The sequence below is a fragment of the Cucumis melo genome, chromosome 3 (assembly GCF_025177605.1).
Source record: "Cucumis melo cultivar AY chromosome 3, USDA_Cmelo_AY_1.0, whole genome shotgun sequence".
Taxonomy (NCBI): domain Eukaryota; kingdom Viridiplantae; phylum Streptophyta; class Magnoliopsida; order Cucurbitales; family Cucurbitaceae; genus Cucumis; species Cucumis melo.
In genome coordinates, this window is record NC_066859.1 from 25870833 (window position 1) to 25894276 (window position 23444).

Here is a 23444-nt window from a genome sequence, read left to right on the forward strand (position 1 = left end):
AGGTCCTCTTAGTTAGCTAAAGAGGATGTCTGTGTGTAAAAATTTCAAAGCATAGTATTTCACATTCCGATAGTGCATGCATGCCCCCAGCAGGAGGCCCACACGGGGAGTACGTCAATGAACATTAATCTGACAAATAAAAAAGAACCTAGCATTTGAGAAAACTTACAGCTGCAGAATTCAAAATTTTTGCTGGGATTACTAATTTCATCTTCAAGAAGCTTTTTCGACTTTTGCAACCAGTCTTCCAGTTTCTCCTATAATCCACACAAACATCAGTGTTTTCTCACAAATAAACCTTTCTTCGTTACGAAGGAACTAACAAATAAACTTTATCACAGGAAAAAATGTTATTAAGGGCCAGCTATTTTTCTAATAAAAAATAGAATTTGTATTAGCAAAGCAAAGCTATTAACATAACATACAAATGACACAAATAACTGAATCTATCAAATTATGTATACAGCCTGCATAGTATTTACACCACGTTTCTTGATAGCTGAGTTTCTCCAACCACCTCGCAAAGAGACACACTTGCATGTTGATTGAAAAGAACACGACTTTTTAGAGAGGAATCACATATTACTGTTAGGAAAAGATAGAAAGTCTTTATCTTTCGTGGAATATGCCCTTTCCTTACGGCTGCTTGATGTAGGCTTGGTAATAGTTATGAGATTGATCTGTTAATAATATTTTTTCTAACTGGAGAAGCTTTTTGCAACCTCGTTGCCTTTGGGTTGGTTATGTTACATGGCAATTGGCATCAGATAGAAAGGCCATGACGTAACTAAATTCGTAGAGTATACAACACAACAAAAAGAAATACTCTATAAAAATGTCAGACAATTACTCTGCAAAATATAGAAGATAGTTATATAGATTAAACAGAAGATTATATCCTAAACCCAAAACCATACTTATAGAGATAAACAAAAGTACACCATCTAAAAGAAAAAGCTTGCGAATGATTGCAATTCAATCAAAATAAATCATGACATGCTGCATATATCTCAATGAAGGTGTACGTTGCCACTGTAGAAGACTGGAAAGTTTTCCACATTTAGTACCTAATGAAATAAGAATCCAGTTCTACCTTGAGATAAAGAGTAATTAGCTGACCAGGTAGCAGAACGTCCTGGTTCTGCAAGGAATCGGGGTTGTCAGGTACAGAAGTCTGATCTATAAGGGAGAAAAGTTTCTGTGCCATAAAACTTGTCAAGAGGAAGAAAGCCACACGGGAAAAAAATTGTCAGCAAACACACAATACAAAAATCACAAAATGAATGTGCAAAAGAAAAAGAAGTAAACCAGTCCATTAAAATAAATCCAACTCTTTAGGACTCTTTTGGAATTAGAGGAAAACAGATTAAAAAATGTAATGGTAGCTCACATAAGCAGATTGAACTTGTCATAATTGTTGTCGAGGTGAACAAATATGTAGTTTTTAAGAACTGCATCTGCAACCTACAAAGAAGGATATAGAGCGATGGCCAAATGTAATGCTTTATGAATTGATCGAACCCAAAAAAAAATGTTTATATAGTAACCAATGAACATGTCATGAGTCAAAGTGTACTATATAACTCACAGTAGAGAATTTTTCTTTTCCCAGCCCCTCCATGACTGGCTGGAAGTGTTGTCCTAAATTTATAGTAAACTGAATTAGTACACATGGATAACAGTCAAAACCATAGAAGTTTTACATTTAAATTATACTGAGCTAATCACCTATATGATCTAGACATTGACGACGATCAAAAAGTGCCAGGTCTCGAACTTCATCAAGAATAATCTTTGCCCTTTCACCAACGAGCTGAGTTGCAACAGCACCCTTACTCTTTCCATGTTTGTCACTATAACAGCTTGTCAGACTTGCATATATTTCGTGGTCGTTTGTGTCAATTAGGGCCTGATGAAACAAAGTAAATATGGGATGCATTGTGCTATTCATGATATTGAGATTTGAAAGAGAGATGGGATCAAAAGAAAAAACAATAATACATACGCTGTTTTTTTTTTTCTAACAAGAAACAAAATATCTCAATATTAAAATGAATCATACAAAAGCAAGGGAAGGGAATGAGCTTCCCAAGCAAGGAGGATTACAAAAGGCTTTTCAACTAAGCTAACAGCAAAGTAAGCCGAAAGCTTTAAATCAATAAATAAAATTTATAGTTTGTATTTTAGACTATCCTTTTCCTTTTTATTTTGCACTGTCCATTTGTATTCTTTTGTATATCTAAGTTTGTTTCTGAACATTGAAGTCCCACCAAAATATTGACTCGCCTTACAATTGAACAAGAAGATAATGGAAGGCATTAAAATATCAAAAGGAATGAGGGTAGTATTGAACCTTTAGGACGACCCCTATGGGAAGCAAGTACTCCTTTCCCTGAACCCTGAAAAATTACGATAAAAAATGCATTTAGCATCACAAATCTTGGTGAAATTTTAAATAGGTATAAATATTTGTTAAGCCGTCCCTACAACAATTACCAAAATCCAAGTCTGGCACTTCCATTCCTAAGATAATATAATTTGACTGTTACTGAAGATTGATCTTCTCTTACACACCTGGATTGAGAATCAAAAAATAAAACCTTGAGTGACACCTAAAAATAGAATGTAGATCCCACAAATTCACAAAAACAAAGAAGATAAAGGTATTAGTATAATTCAAAAGATACTACGCAATTTATAGAAGGGGGAGAAAACATCAACTAGAAAAGCCTCAACAAAAGGTAAAACCACGTGCTCATCTTGTAATTTCGATCTTACAAGAGACGCAAAAGAAAAATGACGTCCAATTTGGCTTCTAAAGAAAAGTTAATAGCTCTTAGGTCTCAAGATTGTAATTATTAGCATTTTTTTCAATGCAAGACATTAACTTATGGACCAAGATTAGTTTTGTTGATCTTTCAAAGTGGGATTGGTTTGATTTCATTAAAAATTGTTTTGAAGTGATGAGAGATGAATTTACATGAACAAGATTGTCTGTGTAGGTTGGACTCGTACATTTAAGTTCTTTATGCTTTAGGGTTTTTATTCTAACTGAATGAATAAATAAATAAATATTAAAAAAAGAAATAAATAAGTAATAAAAAAACCAGGAAAGAACTGTACTACGGAAAGAAACTTCAACTTTTCCAAAACATGAAACTAAGCATAGGGAAAAATTCAAAAGGAAACCAATTTTGTCAACCAATGAATAAAGAAGGAACCCTTAAAAAGCTCTTCCAATTATATGCATAAAATACAACCACCACGTGTTGTTGGCCTAGTAGTAAAAAAGAAAAAATTGTCTCAATAACTAACTAAGAGGTCATGGGTTCAATCCATGGTGGTCACCTACCTAAGAATTAATTTCATACAAGTTACCTTGACACTCAAATATTGTAGGATCGTGTGGGTTGTCCCGTGAGATTAGTCAAATATGCGTAAGCTGATCCAAACACTCACGGATATTAAAAAAAATATATGTGCATAAAAGACAAAGAAAATAGAATAAAAACGAGTAAAATTTTACACCAAGAGCAAGTTAAAAACCAGATTGTATTATAACATGAACTCCCATGTATATGCATTTTCTCCTTCATGTAGCCTTGTATCATGAGCATTAGTCCCCTTTCATTTTGTCAATGAAAAGTTTTGTATTGTGTTAAAAAGCAAAATAACACGAAAGAAAGCAACAAAAGAATTGTGAGCATGAACTACTTAAAGCACAAACTTGATTTAAGTAGAAAATGAAGAAAAAGAACCTTATAACCACTGCCTTATCAGTATAACCTTCCCGTCGATCAGAAAATGAATTCCTCACCATGCTCATTGGCTGCAAAAAGAGTTATGACACTAAGATACAGCAAATAATCTTTTTCAAATAATTTAGCAGGTCTAAGATAAAAAGGTAGCTCACTTACATAGTTTCGTTTGGGTGCTATCAAAAGCCGAACAACTCTCTCCAACCCATTCATAACGAAATAACTACAATATAATTGAAATAATTAGGATAGTCGCTTCAAAAATTACATTGGAAGAATCAGCTGCCCCATTAAAAAAAAATGTGATGGTTTTCATTGAACTGCAGAAGCATCGGAAATAAAATAAAAAGTATTCAACATCCCACAAACAGAAACAGAAAACTAAGTGAGAAAATAACCAAAAAAAGATGGATGACATGATAACAAAGAAATCAAGAAAGCGTGGATTTTTTAGACATTTTTTATGAGTTACCTTAAATCTTATTCACGGAGATAATGGAGAACCTCCAAGAGTTTGTGTCGTTTACACTTTAAATGAAACAGTTTCTCTCCCATTAGAAAAATAAATTAAAAGCAACATTGGTGAGGTACTTCAATGAAAATTTCATTTTCTCACTGGTATGCCTTCCATAAAAAGGGGAACTAATGTAATAGGATTAGAGTAGATTAAGTTATATTGGTCAAATCCTTAATTGATTTGGATTAGGATTACCTTTCTTTGGTTTATTAGGATTTGATAGTTTTTTTAGGATAATTAAGAATAGAGTTTGCTTTCCAATTCTCTATAAATAGAGAAATTGTCTTTCTTGTACGAACAACTTTGATTCATAATAAAGACTTTGATTTGATTCTTGGAGAATTTTTTCCTTTTCTCCTCAATTTGGTGTTAGAGTGAATATTTGGGCCCACATTGGCTCCACTAGTGAAAGACCAAAAACTCTAGTCTCTCAGCAATGCAAATCGAGGAGGTCACTATGTGCGCTATGCTCATTGCCAAATAGCACATACCTAATTAAGGTAACCTTTTAAATTCAAGAAAAGCAAAAAGAAATTTGACGAATCATCCAAGCATGGAGTTCTATGATGCTAGCAGAACGTTCAATACAAGAAAATACTCTCTTGGTTATGAAAACGACCGAGAAAGGCATATGCCCATTCAAGAACACCTATCACTTCCCACTATAATCCTAAACCTAGCAAAGTAGTGGTGTTTCCTACGCAATCTTAACTTATTGACCAAGACAACTTTCAACTTTAACTTGCAATTTAACAATACACTTTTTTAAAAAAGGAAACCGGCCTCTTTCTTGAAAATATAAAGCTCAAATTTAACCATACATGTTGTACCACTTGAACAACATTTTTTTTCTAAACGAAGACAAGCTTCTTTATTAATGTAAAATTCAAAGTACAAGAGAATTATATGGTGAGAATAACAGAGAAGCCCAAAAAGAGGGGGGAAGAGGATCGAGAGGCGTATCCATACTAGCACCAACATCTTAACCCAAAGAAAATCCAAAGACCAAAAAAGTCCAAGTACAGCAATTACAGAAGTGCAAAACAGCCAAAATAGTAAAAATAAAACTCGAACAACATTTTTTTGTATATTATAACTTATAAATAAATGAATCAACTGTCAATATAATACGATGAGCAAAAGGCATAGTGGAGTTACTTACCCACCCATTTCTGATGCCTCTTCGTTGTAGGAGACCAACTTCTTGGGATCAAGACCTCTCAAGTGACAAAGCTTTGACTGAGCAAAAATACAGAAAGTAGATCAATGGCCAGGCAAAACTAGGGAAACAAAGATTACCCGAGTTTTAAGAAATCCCAGGCACTTGTTTGTTGATGCACTTGTTTGCGGCTTTCTACCTGTTTCTATTCTTTTAAAAAATCACATTCCAATAGACATAAGCAACTATAGAGTTCCTTCTACATGGGGAAAAATAATTGAAGATCATATTCTCTTGTTTTATATGAAACAAGTGAAAACTATATTCATATTGGACAAAGGAAAACAACTTAAGTACAATGAGTAGAGAGAGCCTCCCAAAAAAGACTATCACAGAAAAAAGCCTTCCAGTTTTTAAGTATAACAATTTAACAAAGGAAAAGAACAAAGATGCCATCATTCAGTAACAGAATTATAGAGCCAACATAAACAAACGAAACTAAGCCACGAAAAACAAACCTTCAGCATTATCGGAAATTGCCCAAAGTTAAACTTCTCTCTTATGACAGCTTTTTCATCGTATTGAAAACAAACATCTGCCATGAACTTTCCGGTATATGAAATTTTAGCTTGCCTACACTGTTTGAGGTGAAAAAGGATGACACATGTTCATCCATAAATCCATTAGAATCACACATAGAGAAACCAAATGGAAAAGGAACAGAATAAATTCTTAATTCAAACCATACTTCATAAGGAAGAAGAGCTTCCCGTATTGTTCTCAAATTGCGCTCCTTCTGTGGTGGGTATAACTCAGGCTTACCCAGCCAAAGTGAAACTATAGTCAAGAATAACATAATATACAATCGCAAATTTAAATAAATAAAACCCAAAATTTTAAATAAAATAAACCCAAAATTTTCACAACATGAATTATTTTAGGTCGAATAATTCCTAAATTAGTGAATTTGATGGAAAGAACACAGCAAGACACAGCATGGCGTTTAATCAACAAGATTCTACTCCGATATTTAATCAATGAGATGCTACTCTGTTTCTTCTTCACTTGACTTTTCATACCCCCCCCCCCCCCAGAACCACATGCTGCACCAGGATTTGATAGGAATCTTGCAACTCCCATACCTTTCCTTCTTCAAATATTAAAGAATGATCAACCATGACTTACACTGTAAATTAGATCTCTTGGAAGCTCAATTGGAATTCTGGTATAAATTCGGATAGTGGCCTTCAATTCAATATATGTTCTGATAAATCTAGATTCTCTTTGCATATTGAATGAAACCACCACATCTAACTCCAAATGTCTCGGAAGATCCTCTTTCTCAGTAACATAAATGGTAGGCCTGTTTTGTAAAGGGAAATTGGGCCCTTTTTTTGGATGATCTAGTTTTGTTCTTAACCGACATTTGGTTGTTCTTCTTTTTATCTTGTCTGCATTTTATCTTTTTTAACTGTGATTGTTCCTTCTCGTTTGGGCTTCGACTGTTATTTTTGGGGTTTTTCCTTGTTGTACTCTTTGAATTATTCTGTTCATCAATGAAATGTTTCTTATCCAAAAAAGAAAAAAAATCACTGGTAGGCCTGTCAACTTAATCCTCCCCATACGAAGACATCCCTTCCAGTTCTCCATGGTTTTGAACAGACTGTTTTCCAAATTGAGACCCTCATCCAAGAAAAACTCAACGCTTGTTGTGTACTCCCAAAGAAGGATGCCCGATTTTCTTCTTCTCTCCCAATTGATGTTTAATGTGTCAGAAAAATGTGGAGAACCACTCTCACTACTATCCCCTTTTCATAAGAAACAAACATTTCGTTGATAAAATGAAATCAGGGAAACCCCAAGAACCTAAAGGTGATTACCAAAAGAGCGCCAATTGGCAACAAGTTCGTAAAAGGGTGCCCAATTTTGCACCAATAAAAAGCCGTGGACAATACCATGTCAAAAAAAGAACTAAAAGATGGAAAAGAGTCTTGAAAAAGATGTCTATTACACTCATCCCATAAAGACCAAAATAAAGCCCTAAGAACAGAAAATGAGATCCCAAAATTGTCGAGCGAAAGGACAATAATAAAAAGATGAGCAGGGGATTTAGCATTAGCATAACACATAATACACCAAGAAGGAGAAAGAGACATATAAGGCATATGACGCTGAAGACAATTGGCAGTGTTTATAGCTTTATGACTAAGCTCTCAAAGAAAAATTTTGATTTTCTTCGGGAAGTGATCCATCCAAATAATCGAATAAAAATCCCTTTTAGAAGGCTCCAGAGTACCTGTCAAGTCATTAATCATATATTTCACAATAAACATAGATGAGGAGTCAATAGTCCATCTCCAAGAATCAGGCACCATACGAAATCTGCTAGAAGACAAAATAGCATGCAAAGGTACCCATTCCTCAATTTCATGATCAGTAAATTACGTCTAAACTGCAGGCCCCAAGTCTCAGAATCAACAAGTCACGCTTCAACAATAGAAATATAAAGAGTACAAGAGAGACAGAACAAACAAGGAAAAATCACAAAGAGAATACCACAATCATGTCATCGATCTTTCCAAAAAGAGATAGTGTTACCCATACCAAGGCAATGTTGAGTTCTAGAAAATACAAGGTCAACAGTATGGAAAATGGAGCTCCACAGGGACTTTCATGACCTTCTAACAATAGTCGGCCAAACACAAGAAGGATAATAGTACTTAGCCACAATGAGTTGACGCCACAAAGCATCCTGCTCACGTAAAAATCTCCAAATTCACCACGCCAATAAGGCAGAATTTGATGATGAAAATTGCCAATGCCAAGACCACCCAGAAGCTTAGGGCACTGAGTAGTAATCCGATTAACGTTATGCATTCCATTTTCATCACATGAACCATCCCAAAAAAAATTACGAATCAGTTTCTCCAAACAATTAATCACATCATTAGGGGCATGAAAAAGAGAAAGGTAATAAGTAGGCAAGCTTGAAAGGGTGCCTTAAATAAGTGTATGACAACCACCCTTGGAGATGTAGGCATATTTCTAGTTATGGAGTTTTTTGTTGGAACTTTTCAATAATTGGTCACCAGAAAATCATCAATTCAGAATTGCCACAATGGGGAAGGCCAAGATAAGAAGCTGGCCATTGTCCCTTTTTGCACCCAACTTTCGAAGCTAAGAGATAAGGGATGGTAATTTAGTAGCCTCTCTATGCTGATTGTTATTCCATGAACGAAGGAACATTTTTAATGCTTTAAGCTTCATCATCAATCCATATTCGGGCCAACCAGCAACCCTATTGTTTGTCCACTGAGTGGTCAAAAGGATGGAGTAAAGAGCTAGGAATTCTCAAATCTGAATGGGCATGGACCCCAATCAATATCACCTACAGTCATAGCAATAGGAAAATGATACAAAGTGACACGATAATCGGTCAACCTGAAAGGATCCAAATTTAGTAGCACAATGCCCGTAACCAAAAACGATCAATTAAGGAGGCATATTGGGTACGTCCAAAGTTGGACCAAGTGTATGTTGCATTTTTCAGAGGCACATCCTTCAAATGATAATTTGCAATCAATTAGTTGAAAAGCCGCAAGTTATTTGTAACAGATTGATCATGGGATTTCTCCCAGGACCATCTGGTTATATTAAAATCACCATCAATTATCCAAGAATCGCCTTCCAATCCTGCCAAATCATCAAGTTCCCGCCAAAAATTTGAGTGATACAAACCATCGGATGGGTCATATACATTTGAGAGCCAAAAAGAAAAACCATCAGTCAAGGAAATACGTATAGAAACTATATAAAGGCTTTGTACGACCTCAAGAATAGTGAAATCAGGTGCACACCATAAAATAGGGAGACCACCCGAGTATCAATTGCATCAAGCGTCGCCCCAACAATAAACGTGAATCTCCAAATGGATTTAATGATATAGGAATCGGTATCTTCAAGTTTGGTTTCCTGGAGAAGAACAATACTCGGGCTGTTGTAGCAACAACCCCTTAACTAGGGCACATTTCTTCCAGGAATTCAAGCCACAACCAGTCCATGAGATGATCTTCATTTAGCAACCTCATAACCATCCCTATTGGCTAAAGTCAATGATTTATTGTAGCAAATTGATGATTGCAAATTTTGAAGTTCCCTCTGTAGTTTATTACGTTTACTGTTGGCGGTGCACGGCTTCTTTGCCTTTGGTGGGGGAAGAGGGGATGGCCATGACACACAAGCCATATTGCAAAACTATAGAAGCCATATCTCGAAGACTGATAGGGGTGGCTGCTCATGTTGATCGGATGTCGCTAGTTAAAGGTTGTGTCAATGGGATGGGATGTTGTATCCGGTTGTGCAAATCGGTAGGAATGGGGGATAAGTTGGGAGGTTGGATTCTGCTGGGTTTCTCCAAAAACAGCATCTTCCAAAGTTGTTCTGCATTTATCAGATTAACTAAGATTTTTCTAAGGCTGCTAGTGAAGCTATCTTTCATCTAATGATAGGTTCGCTTTAAAGGCTCAAGCTGCTATCTTATCATCAATTTGGTGGCTGTGATTTTGGGGAGAATGTGGCATGAAAGAATTTAGAGGACCTTCACAGAGATTGAACCAAAAAAGGACTATTAGGATTGTTCTCGTCTTCTTAGTGTTCCCTTGATAAGCTCTTTTCGTAATTAAGTTCCTATTTGTTCATACCAATTCAATCACCATCCAAAGGTATCACTATGTTTCTCCTCGATCTATAACTACGTTTTTACTATAAACATGCATCGTCCAAACTTACTTGATGGGAAAATAATATAAATTTATGGTAAGATACAACTACCAAAATCCATCATTGCACTCGTTCATAAGCTCCAATTTCATAGTTTGCAAAGAGAGCAACAAATGTGAGAGATGTAACAGAGAGCTCCATCTACGTCTCCATCACTTCAGTCAATAATTAACGTTAACCGAATAAAATAATCAAAGGGGCGATGACATTCATCAAATTCGTCAGTTGAAAGAGATCAAACAAAAGTATTCAGCATGAGGAGAAGACAATAAGCATGCGGAAGAAAATTAAACCCTCTAAAAAATTAATAGTAACAGTAACACTGAACTGAACTGAACCTGACACATACAGAATATAACAGAACAAAAAAAAAGTAAGCCATAGAGATTCATAATAAGGATATTTCTAAGCTTTTTGTTGGTGAATGAGTCGTAAATTTCGACGGGTTTGATGCTGTTCATAAGTGTCTCCAATCCGGCATCGACGAGGTGATCAAACGATTCTATATGGTGTCTGAACAGCTCGCGCAACGCCTCATAGTCTTCGTTCTCTTTAAATTTCACCACCATCTTCTTCGCCGGCGTCGGAGCTAGCGACTGATTGAGAGAAGACAACGTTTATTCGGGCAGGCGCAGGGTTTAGGGGTTTGGGAGAGCCCGCCAACGAGGTATTTATAGAGACGGACATTCAATTTTCTTCTCTTTTACTTTTTAAGTCTCTTTTACCATCCTTAATTTCCAGACTAGTAATTATGTTAAGGGTTTGATTTTGAAAATGGTAGATTTTTCGATATTCATTGTTTTAAATGTGTTATTTCGTTTCATTGTAAATATTCTTATAATTGTGGTTCAAACATGTGAATATTCCAAATAATTAATAAAGTACTGTGTGCAATGAGGTTATTGTACGATGTGTGATTGATGATCCACCCTTAAAAGAGTATGGATTTTAACTTTCTTATTATGCCAGACCCCACTACTTTATGAAATAAAATATCAATCGCGATAAACATATATTTTATCACGTCTCTTTAAGATTGTAGTTTGTTGAGACTTTCCAGGTAAGATATTGACCATGGTTATAGGTGAGTAAAACTCAACTGCGATCATGTTGGGACTACCATACATATGGTCACATCCAATAGAGTGAATTTTAAAAGTATGGGATCTATCGTAGTCAAAATGTTGGAAATGAAACTTTTGTTAGGGATGGGTCGTCAACCGTGAAGGACTCCCAAGTTGATCATACGTACAAAAACTTATACATGCATTATGGTTAAATGTTTATACCCAATTTCATTTGCGTTAATTGGGTTTAATCTGTTGTTAGTCCAAATTCATTTTGTATTAACGTGTTATGCTTAATTTAGTAACCAAAAAGATTGTCTAATATATAATCGTAAGAGAAATGAAAAACCTATACATATAATTTCATATGTTGTACTATGTATGGAATGAAATACTTACAAAATATTTATAATTGCACCATCATGTATCTAATATATAAATCAGTCGATAAGCTTCATTGCTCGAGCTCCTAAAAATATCTCAAATAGCAATGACTTTCTATTGAACTTACTTATGTTGCCAAATGTCAATCATGATAAATGGCAAGCATAACTTAACAGCACAACTTAATCTTTATGTGGTTGAAAAATGTGTGGGCATATATTCGGCATGTTGCATACAATTAACTTGTAACTCGTAACCGTATATAATCAAAACAAACTTTTTTGTTTCTTTCGTAGACTTTTCACAACAGCTACTTTATTTCATTCCTTAATTGCCCTATTTACCATCCAAAGCACAATTCAAATCAATCATTTTATCTTAATTTCCCTTTATCACAAACTTTGATAAGATATTGTTTGGTTGGAATCTTTTACTTCATTTACCGTATAAATTGAGACTTGTAGTCTAAAGACTACAAATTTTTGTTTATTCCTTATTTTTCATAGTTAGATAATATAAGAGCGAGACATTCAAACTAATAATTCATATTACACACCATATACGTGACTAGTCTAAAGTTAAATTATCGACCACAATACAAGATACAAAAATAACTCAAACGGTTGCAAATTACTTTTTAATAAGCTAAATTTTTGTTTAATTGCTTAACCTTCTAAAAAGGCATTCAAAAAAGTATGTGTGTATGCATAAAAGACGTGCTGCCAAAGTTATTTCCATTTATGAATTATAATTTTGTGCTCCTTTTTGTACAAATCAAATAAATATAATTTAACATTTATGACTTCAACGATCTTTTTAGAAAATACATATTTCGTTGTTTTTTTTTTCACTATCAAAATTGTGCATGATAGAAAAATAAACGCCTTTTTAACAAATTGTAAAATATCTTTTATTAAGTTTTCAGTATTTGCCTATGATGTTTTGTTCATTGTTATATGTTTTGCGAAAATGTCATTTGTGGAAAAAAAAAAACAAGATAAAATTGATGAGTGGTGAAGAAGTTATTTCAATGAGTCTAAACTTCGTCTTTCTTCTTTCATATAAATATAATTTAAGTAAATTTTATACCTTAGACGATTTAAGTCACCTTCGATGATTCTCCTACATGAACTTATACCAACGAAGTTTAAATTGATCTCTCAACCAACATGTTGTCCATAAACCCTATTTAGTTGTTGGAATTTTGTAGGGTGTTGTTTTTATTAATTAAAATGGTATTTTGCTGGTGCTCGTTATTGATTGTATTTGTTGATATTGCGAGTTCTTTGTATAGGCTTCACCTCATATACGTTTATTTATTTATTTTTATGGTTTAGCCTCACAAGTTATTATGCATAAAGAGATATAGATATAGTGTTGTGAACTTACCACGATCGAATGCCTAAATTAGTATAGAGGAGTGCTTAGTTCTTACCCTCTCCGTTTGAAGTTGTGTGAAATAAGGTTGTTGATAGGCCCATTTATTGACACTCGTCTTTAGTTACATGTAAAGCTGTCATCGTGGTCGTGAGACTCTATGTTGTCCTTCCTCTATCATTTTTTATGATTACACATAATGATGATAGGATCGTGGAGACAATAGAGATCTCGTAGGCCACACTAATATCGAGCTTGTCTAGTTACCTTGAAAACTTAATACTTCAACAACATAGAAACTTGATACTCCAACTTTTTTCATTAGAAAACACTTTTTCTTGTTGTCTTCCAAATTTTTATGGTAGGAAGAACCTTATATTATAAATCTTCCAAAAAATGGTTTGTTATATAGATATAGTGAAAGTATCAATACATAGACCTCTAAAAACGTTACGACATCATATGTTTTTACAAGTTTATGCCTTTTAATTATTGTTTCTAGAAGTATATCACGTTATCCACTTTTTGCCTATATCTAAATGCGATTTTTTTTTTCAAATAAAAAACTCATCCTTCTTACCAATACATTGTAGATTCGAATGGTTATTCAATACAATATGAAAATCTCACTATTATAGTATCAATACCCTTAGCTATTGTCAAAGACATTATTTAAATTGAACTCCATCAACATTAAGTGTTGGGTTTACTTAAGTACAATTAAAAATATTACATTGCAAACTAAAAAATTATGGTTGTTTTCAAATATAGCTAGCAAAAATATCAAGTGACACCGATAAATCAACTAATGATACTTAAAATTTAACTATATTTATAAATATTTTTAGTAATGTTATCATTTAAAATAATTGTCCAAAAAAAATATATGTTTTAACTTTCTAAAATATTTATAAACATAATAGAATATCGTGATAGACTATGACAAACAACTATTTATATTTATTATGATACATATAAATACAACACTATCTATCTTATCTATTAATCTATTGTTATCCATCTAAATAAACGTAATATTTTTCTACACTTTTGCAACATTTGAAAATAATATTTTTTTCATATTTGATTTTCATATTTGTTTTGAAGTGAAAATAATGTAACTTCATGATTTATGATTTTATTTCCGCACTATAATTCGAATTTTTTTTAACCATAATTTGATTTTTATACGATATTTCATCGCCAATACACGTACATATATACTCTTTTTCGTTTCTTCCTTTTCCAAACTGCTTCCCTCCTCTCTCTCCCGGCTCACCTTCCAGATCACACCAGGTCTCTCTCTCGCTCTCTCTCTCTCTTCTCCCTTGTTAATTTTTTTCCCTTTAATTTTTTCATTTATTACGTGAGTATATATGGCAACTCTTCGGTTTTATATTTGTTCTGATTATCGGTGTTCTTTAGGAGGGAATTTCAGAGGTAGATCTGATGTACTTGGTGGTCGATCTCAATTACTCTCAAGATCATGATGGCCCTTGAACGCAAAGGTGTGTCTTTGCTTTCAATCCTGTTTGAACTGTTTTAAGTTTTGTCTCAACTGGTATTAGTTTTGTCTTATGATCCAATCAGTATAATTTTGTGCTGATTTACTCGCATTCCCTTTCTCATCATCCTCCAGTTCGAAGGGGGTTGTTCGACTTTTTCTTTAGCGACACCGAGTACCAGTAATCTCTAATTCTTTATTGGGTTGTTGTTAATTTTGATTTTTAATTTATTGAGCTGAGGGTAGTTTATGATTGGAATTCGAGAAGTCAAGTGAAGAATTCACATGGGCATTGCCCTTTTGAGTTAACGTTAGTTCTTGGTGCTTTTTTGTAAAGGAATCTAGAGACCAAAGGGACGATTTGATAGAATAACAGAGATTGGGTTTGTGAGCACCATATTCACAGCAGGGAGGAGTTTAGATAACAAGACCCATCAATCAAAACTATTTCAGTTCAATACTTCTTTAATGTTTAAAGCATGAGAATTAGAAGGGTAAATATTGTGCTAACGGAGAAGGATCATCTGGATTTTTCTTCCGTTCTTTTTGGGTTATTTGAATCTTAGAAGGAAAACTAGAACTGTGGTTTTATTAGCTAGCTTGGAATTCAATCCTCGGTGTTGAAAGAGGCATGAATGTATTCTAACCATCTGACTAACGGGCACTTTGCAATTGGCTAATTCTCGCCAGTGTAATATTTTCAAGAGGATTAATATGAAGCAATTGATAATTATTGGGTTAAATGCTGAGTATCTTTAGTAAGTTAGCTACCTCAAGAAAGACAATCTGTTCCTCTCTCTCTCTCCCGGCCATCCATTCACCTTACCAGCTTCTTGAATCTTCATAGCAACTGAGAATGAAAGAAGGGTCCTGAATTCCAGTTTAAGATAGAGTATACATGTATGAAATACCATTTAACACCATCTCTTTTAAAATATTTCCGATACTGTCAAGATCTTTCTGGTTGCAAAAGGATGGATAAGTGTGCCGGTTCTCTCCTTTTCTGGCGTTGTAGCCTTTGGATCACTTAAAGTTGACAGTGTAATGGGCTCATTTCTAGTTGGATAAGTAACTTCAGCGATCTCATTTTAGAATCCTTTGGGACTTGATTGTTGCAGAGTTATTTATTTATATTTTTTGGGGCCAGGGGGTCATAGAGAAGGGGGATTGGGGCAAAACTTGTCACTCGAGGCACTAACTGGTCCTTGGATCATTTTTTTACCTCTTTTACCTTTCTATTTTGCTGGGCACGTTAATTATTCACTCTTGGGTGGATCAAGGAGTCCTCGACCAGCTCTCTTTCTTTACTGGTTGTATAGATTTTACTCCATATTTTCTATCATACTGCTGAAGGGGCATCTTGCTTTTTAACTCCAGATTTTCTATATATACAATGATTATCTTTTTTTTGTTCATATTCATAAGTGTCCTGGTCAGCTTATGTGCATCTCAACTAATTTTGCACAACTTGCGGGACCCTACAACATTTGGTGTCAAGGAAATCCGTAGGATATTAAATTGTAGGTAGGTGACCACCATGGATTGAACTCATGATCCTTTAGTCCTTTGACTTTTTTTTTTAATGTTTCTATTACCACTAGGCCAACCCATGATTGTTGACTTACAAAGATTATGAAGAACAAAATTTTTCTTATTCCCTTTCTCTGTCACATACTTTCTACTCATAAGTCATCTAGTTACTTTTCACAAGGACCAGGAACTGCTCGTATGTGCTATCTAAAGCAAACCTTTTTATGATAGTTTTGATAGAGTAAAGGCAATACACTGATGTGTTTAAAATCATATACAGTAATTTCTCTGTTATGTACTTTAAAATTATATGAATCTTCCATATGTTTCTCATTAGAAAAAATCATATAGTGTAAGTTCTTTCGTAATTTTCCATAAATTTTAGATTGTTTGCGTGGCTACACTGTAAAAAGAGTTCGATTGTACGGTAATGAAAAAAGAATTTAGATGTATGCATTATTATTATTATTATTTAGATAATGAAAAACTTTTATCGGTTGAATGAAATAATCCAAAGAGGTACAAAGAGGCTCATCATGCAATTACAAAAGATTTCTCCAGTTTGCAGCAACAAAATTTAAACTAAAACTGTTAAAGGATGTACCCAGCTTACGTGCACTTCGACTAATAACTTGGATCAATCCGCCTAATCCTACAACATTTAGGTGTTAAAGAAACTCATAAGATATTACATCTAGGAAGGTGACCACTATGGATTGAACCTATGATCTCTTATCCCTTTATAAAGGTCATCCTCCCCTTATTTACCACTAGGAAAACTCATGATGGTTGTTAAAGAGATGTGTATCTCTACACCAAAATAAGCATGGAAGATTTGTAGATCTAAGATTTTCTTGGAGGATCTATCTTTTCCTTTGAACAATCTAGCATTCCTTTCATCCAATAGTTTGCACAAAATGGCAATGACCGTATTATTCCATAGGGGAGACCCTTGGTATTTTTTAAGTACATAATTTACTTTCGAAGACCTCCTTGTTTCTTCCTTGGAAAACAATACCAAACTACAATTCTCCACAAAACCTTTAATTTCTTTGAGGCTCCACCCATTTGAAACTCTGAGAAGCTACTCCATCACTGAATATGACACACACAAAGTAGGAATTAATATTCTACAACTTTCTGTGACATCCAATTGTTGTAGGGTGAGATAGGTTATCCTATAAGATAGTCGAGGTGTGCATAAACTGTCCAGACATTGACAAATATATATGTGTGTGTGTATCTTTCTCACAAACCAAAATCTATCTCCTAATTTTTCATATGTTGCGTGTGCCCAATTTTTTAAAATCATACCATATTGATTTTTTGTAATTAAAATTATTTCTCTTGGTAAACAATTAATCTAGACAAAAAAAAAGACATTAACATTTTTAAAAATTGTTAATTAAAAAATATTAATAATGGTTTTATTTTAGTTATTATATCCAAAACACGATAGAACTTTAGACTAAAATCAATTCCACATCGTTCTCCTTCAGTTGAAGTATTGCTAGGTGGTTTGGTTAAGGGCAAGAAATATTATTGCTGTTCTCTAAGTCAGGGTTCCTAGGTTGCTGAATCGACAACTTTTCAATTTCTGTCTGATGTTGCCAGTTGCAAGTGATTCTAATTGTTTTTATCTCTTCTATTCTTCTTTGGTAGGTTGCAGTCTGATAATTGTTGTTAAAGTTATCACTTGACTCAAAAACTCAAGTAAATGAATTATAAAAAGATTAATATTTTCATTATTACTTAACACTCTCTTCAGTTGTGAGCTAGGATTTTTTTTACTGCCCAATAAATAGTTTTAAATTGGGAGAAAATGATATTTCAGAGTTTTAAATTTCAATCACAAATCTATCCTCATGCCATTTTAAATCAGTTTAAGTTGATGGGTTACAATAAACTGAATGTTTTTATGTCTCTAGAGTTCTTTTAATTAATCTAGGTTGGAGTGCCTTTTATTTGATTACTTCTTTTAGATGACTGGAAATGCCTTGTCTGCTTGGCCGTTGAGATGTTTTGGTTGGTGAGATTAAGTACATCTCTTTCACGTTGTTTATGAAAAAAATTTATGTAACATTTTTAATGATTACAGAGGCAGAGGCAGAGCCATAAGCTTCTGGATTTGAATGTGATTCTTGTTTTCCTCTGGAAACATCAATGGTCTTTTCTTTTTTAATTCTCTTTTGGTTTTTGTTGTTTGCTGACCGATAGGGAAACACCAGAGATGGTCTTTGACTGGTGAGTTTAGGCTTGAGAGGAGAGATGTGTGTGTTTGGATGCGCTAGTCCACTGGAGGGTTTCTCGTGTAAACTCTTTCTTTTGTGTTTTATTGAACCTTTTCCTAGTATTGAGTCAATGTTTGATGCTCTATGGAGGATTAAGATATCAAAGAAGATTAGGTTCTTTACTTGGCAGATTTACATGGCTGTGGGGACGCTTTGGTCGATTCTCAAGAAAGATGACCTCATTAGTTGGGTCTTTCTGTTTATTCTTTGTTGGAAGGTGGAGGAAGACCTGGATCATTTCCTTTGGAATCGGCTTCTCGTGTGTTCACCAAAGGGACATTAGGGATATGATTGGGGAGTTCCTTCTCTATCTGCTTTTTGTGGGAAGGGTTGTTTTCTATGATTTGCTAGGATGTGCCCTCTGTTATGAGATTTGTGGGGTGAGATGAACAATAGAGTCTTTAGAGGTGTGGAGAGGGAACCCTAGCGAGGTTTGGTTTTTGGTGGGGTATCATGCTTGGGAAATTTCGATAACTTTATGTAATTATTTCTTAGGTAGCATTTCTATTTGCTGGAGTTCCTTCCTGTAAGTTCCATTTTTTTGTAGGCTTGTTTTTTTGTATGTTCTATATCTTTTCATTCTTTTTCTCAATTTAATATTAAGCTCAATCTTATTGTGATTTCTTTTGCTTCTATGTTTGCAGAAAGTATGCAGAGGAACTGTGAGGCCTCTATAAAATGCCTCCAGAATAATGGGATGCCATTCAGTCTGCAACATAGTGGAAATTCTGCGGATGGTTTCCAAGAACTTACGGATGAAATCAGTTGTCATGCCAACAATGATATTCCTGAAACAAACCATCCATTGGTTAACAATTTCATTGAACGTCCAAATGAATTTCACAACAAACCTGCTTATCAGCATAATTCTAGCTCATGGCCAGCCTTCCACTTTGAGTCTCAAAAGGTGCAGCAGTGCCAGATGAGTGCTTCTGATTGCCAGTTCTACTCTTTGCCAGTGGAGAACCGCTTCCAATATTTTCCTTTCAAAATGTTTGAACATAATTATTGCGATGTTCGGTTGCAAGAGTTCCAATATTTTGTGGTTATAGACTTTGAAGCAACGTGTGATAAAGATAGAAATCCCCATCCACAGGAGATAATTGAGTTCCCATCTGTCATTGTAAATAGTGTGACTGGCCATCTGGAAGCTTGCTTTCAGACTTATGTGCGCCCAACTTGCAATCAGCACTTGAGTGATTTCTGCAGGGATCTAACTGGCATTCAGCAAATTCAGGTTTGTTCAAAGCTCAGTTTTCTATTTCTTTGAATTAAATAATTACGTTTGGAGCATTATTGTATTTTGAGTATAAGACTCTTCTCATTCTATCAATGAAATGTCTCATGGTTAGTTATATATATATTTCAAAATAAAATTACGCTTCGAGTTGCATCTTATCAATCTTATAAGGTCCTTGTAATTACTCATCTTACTCAACCATGTGGCCTACCTCTACCTATTATAGGGGTCTTTATAGGTTGGTTTATCTATGATACAGAGTTGGATTGAATTCTTGCTGAATCGTTGTGAGGCTAAAAAACAAGTTGGCTGAGTTGCCAACTAATAGTTCAGTTGGTTCATTGTAGCATTAGCATGAGGGCTTATTGTGTGGGCGAGAAGCAGCAAAATGATGATGGGCAAATAAAAACACATCCTAGTAGCCCCAAGTATATTAACAAACGTAGTCCCAAGTATAAAATGTATTCTTTTACCCCTATATTTTTTGTGGAAATCATGATAGTTATAAAAGTTCTTAAATTGTTGACATTGATTAATTTGTATATTCACTATTTAAGCAAAATGCCAAGAGAGCTTGAGTTCTCCCTCTTCTACAAGGCCCAAAGAGCTACAAAACATATCTGTCAAAAGATGATAAAATGAGTGTCTCCCAACATCCCTTAAATGGAAAAACACTCTAGCTTACAAAGTGCCTATGAGCCTACACAATCGTATTCTCACGTAACAACCTCCTGATTCCCGACTAATTACACCATTTTGCCCACTTTGCCCTCTTTGCCCTTCTCTCTTTCTTTCTTTTATTTTTCCAAGTATAGACTCGCTTGATTGGGTTCTACCATATATTTCCTGATCTTCCTTGATATTTTACACAACAGGTTGTTTGAAGCTAATGTTAAATGTTTGAGAAGAAGACGGAAACACCATTTTGATGTTTCAAGTAGCCGTTTGGTTCACAATTTAATCCATTTTAAAATTATTATATGGATATTCAAATGGAAAGCTACTTCTAGGGGCTCATATCAATCTATAATGTTTGATTTATTGGAGTGTGGTGGGACTTTTGGGAGGATTCTTGTATTGACAATGGCTCTTTTAAGTGCTGTTTTCTCTGCCTTTTTTAAAAATTAGTCCTTGCATCCTAGCCTTGGAAGTTCAATAATCAGTATTCTGAAGAATGCTAGGTTTTTCTTTTGGCTTGTTTCCTTTGGGAGGGATAAGATTGTTGATTTCATCTAGAGATCTTCCTCCTTGGAGCTTGGTCTGCATTTTAGAAGATGTTGATTCCCTTGAAGGCACTTTGCTTTTCCCTTGATATTTGAATTGGAAGATTTTGTTTCCCTTCCTTCCATATTGATTGCTAATTTTTTTCATAAATATTTTCTTGGATGGAATATCTAAGGAAACTATCTGTTTCCATGAAACTGGACCTTTGGACTGTTGCAAGTCTCATTCTGTTTCTTTAATAATTATACTTGCTTGTTGGTTTAGGACACATTTTGATTTCTATCTTTTCTCATTGCTATCTATAGGTGGACAGAGGTGTTACTCTCAATGAAGCTCTCCTCAGGCATGATAAATGGCTTGAAAAGAGGGGGATTAAGAATACAAATTTTGCAGTGGTAACTTGGTCAAACTGGGATTGCCGAGTCATGTTAGAGTCGGAATGCCGTTTCAAGAAGATTCGGAAGCCTCCATATTTCAACCGGTAAATGATTCTTGTAGAAATTCTTTTGATATATGGCACAAATAATAATTAAAATTAAATCACTTTTGCAATCACAGATTTGGAAGTGCATGAGAGGAAACAAAAGTGAAAAAAACTTCCAACTTACCAATACAAGACTAGAATTTCTTTGAGCATTAGACTCTTTAGTTATTTCAATGAAAAGTCTTGTTTCTGTTTCACAAAAAGAAAAAATGAGGGAAGTGCACTACAAGGACATAGAATCCAAGGAACAGTTATTTTATTGCTATCGGTTGTGCTGGAAATAAAATAGTCGAGGTAGGAGTGTCCCACATTTGGTTCTTAAAATCTCAGATAAAAATAAACCAATCAGTCAATAATTGTGATATCCTCATCACCTAGCAATTTTCCTAGTCTAATTCTGACAGCTTTAGCTAAAGATGCAAATTTCCTTCTTCTCTAATTTGTTCTCGATCGCAACCAAGTGTTTGTTGATTTTAATAACTTTAGTGGAAAAAAGTTCCTAAATTTGGAGGGAAAGCACAATTTTTTTTTGACTGGCATGCGTATCTTCCTGTAGAGCAGTATTCCCTTTACATTTCCCTTTACATTGGTTGTTGACAATCGTAGTCATTGAATAAAAGATCACTGCAATAAGAAATGACGTTGTCTGAAAGATCATTACAATAAGAAACGAAGTTGTCTCATTTTGATATACTCCACGAATGAAGCATATATATGTTGTTCCCCCATATGTTGGCACCCAAAACTTCACTTGTTGATGAACATTTGCGTATTTACAAAAGACTTGTATTTCTATTGAGTACTGCAATGTAGTTCTTACTTCTCTTTTCTGATTCGTTTGATAGATGGATCAATTTAAAAGTTCCATTTCGTGAGGTTTTTGGGGGAGCACGATGCAATCTGAAGGAAGCTGTTGAGATGGCAGGCTTAGATTGGGAAGGTCGTGCTCATTGTGGTCTTGATGATGCCAAGAACACTGCTCGTCTACTTGCTCTTATTATGCATAAAGGCTTCAGATTCTCCATAACCAATTCATTGATGTGGCAGACTACTGACTGTCCATTGCAATGGAAACAATCCCCAGAAACCGTTACGTTCCCTCCGCAACCGCCAATGAAACCAAAACCTATGCACATTCCCATTGTCCAATACTTCCCCTACTGCTTCTGTGGGGTCAGAAGCAGCAGAGGTATGGTTCGCAAGCCAGGACCAAAGCAAGGGAGTTTCTTCTTTGGCTGTGGGAACTGGACTGCTACCAAGGGGGCACGTTGCCACTACTTCGAGTGGGCCTCTCCCTGATGCATGAAATGGTTTATGAATCTTCTTATTGAAGAGTTCACTAAATGAACTTATGTAAAGAAAAAAAAAATAAACAAGAGTAAAAAGAAAAAAAAATGTATTGGAAGATATGAAGTTTGATTTCTGTCTCCTGGTAGAAGGTGCTTGGTGAGGTTTCTGAGTCATACAGAATTAGATGAGTTGGTGGTTGAACTGTGAAATTATGCTCCTAAAAAAGAAGAAAAAAAAAAGTGGTGCAAGCTTTTGGGAGCTTCCAACATGTAAAGTCTGACTTATTGACTGGAGAACCTATTGGGGTGTGAGTTGTGAAGAGATTATGGGTAGTTAGGATGGTGCTTTTATAATGATCGATCAGGCATGCTAAATTATCTGAATAATCTTTTGGATAGGTATGCTTTGCTTTCTATTTTTATTTTTAATCGTAATCTAAAGGCAATCAGTATAATTGCTAATATCATTCCCCCCAATATTCTTACTTGGTTCTAATGTTAGTTGCCTTTTAGATATATATATTATATATACGTCTTTTTATTCCATGATCACGTTACTAATATTACACCAAAGATGGTAGGTTTTCATGTGTTTTAGAAAGGCTCTTTTCAGTCATATGATTGATTAGGTTGTTTTATATGTTCCTTTACTTCTATGTTATTTTATTTGGAGAGAGTATGACAATAGTAATGGTAATTTTTTGGCTTTGTTCTCTTTTTCTATGGTTTCTGGAGGTTTCACTCCCAAAGTTTTTGTTTTTGTTTTTTAACTTGTCCAAAGAAGATGAGGGGGTATTGAAAAAAAAAATCCATTGTTGTTTAAAAGATTGATGGTTCTCTA

At 34.6% G+C, this 23444-nt stretch overlaps 2 protein-coding genes across 3 annotated transcripts in view; one reads left to right on the plus strand and one right to left on the minus strand.

Annotated features, from left to right (window-relative positions):
- LOC103488429 (DNA-directed RNA polymerase I subunit 2) overlaps positions 1 to 10873 on the minus strand; it is a 28618-nt gene extending 17745 nt beyond the window's left edge. Inside the window, exons 1-13 of the mRNA XM_008447154.3 lie at positions 10617 to 10873; positions 6183 to 6265; positions 5953 to 6072; positions 5438 to 5514; positions 3918 to 3981; positions 3759 to 3829; positions 2497 to 2574; positions 2354 to 2399; positions 1729 to 1909; positions 1589 to 1641; positions 1391 to 1464; positions 1094 to 1211; positions 170 to 257 (exon numbers count right to left, since the gene is read on the minus strand). Of these exons, the coding sequence (XP_008445376.1) occupies positions 170 to 257; positions 1094 to 1211; positions 1391 to 1464; positions 1589 to 1641; positions 1729 to 1909; positions 2354 to 2399; positions 2497 to 2574; positions 3759 to 3829; positions 3918 to 3981; positions 5438 to 5514; positions 5953 to 6072; positions 6183 to 6265; positions 10617 to 10782 (1219 nt within the window). The 5' untranslated portion in view covers positions 10783 to 10873. The remainder of the gene's footprint in view (positions 1 to 169; positions 258 to 1093; positions 1212 to 1390; positions 1465 to 1588; positions 1642 to 1728; positions 1910 to 2353; positions 2400 to 2496; positions 2575 to 3758; positions 3830 to 3917; positions 3982 to 5437; positions 5515 to 5952; positions 6073 to 6182; positions 6266 to 10616) is intronic.
- A 3322-nt stretch (positions 10874 to 14195) lies between these two features.
- Positions 14196 to 23065, plus strand: LOC103488427 (uncharacterized). 2 transcript variants are annotated; one of them, XM_008447152.3, is made up of 5 exons: positions 14196 to 14337; positions 14467 to 14549; positions 19011 to 19603; positions 21136 to 21311; positions 22160 to 23065. In XM_008447152.3, exons 2-5 carry the CDS (start codon positions 14528 to 14530, stop codon positions 22611 to 22613), a joined length of 1245 nt encoding a protein of 414 aa, XP_008445374.1. In that variant the 5' UTR covers positions 14196 to 14337; positions 14467 to 14527; the 3' UTR covers positions 22614 to 23065. The 2 variants fall into 2 exon arrangements, with proteins under 2 accessions (XP_008445374.1, XP_008445375.1); XM_008447153.3 differs by having other exon boundaries at positions 14264 to 14337; positions 14480 to 14549.
- The last annotated feature ends 379 nt before the right edge of the window (positions 23066 to 23444 follow it).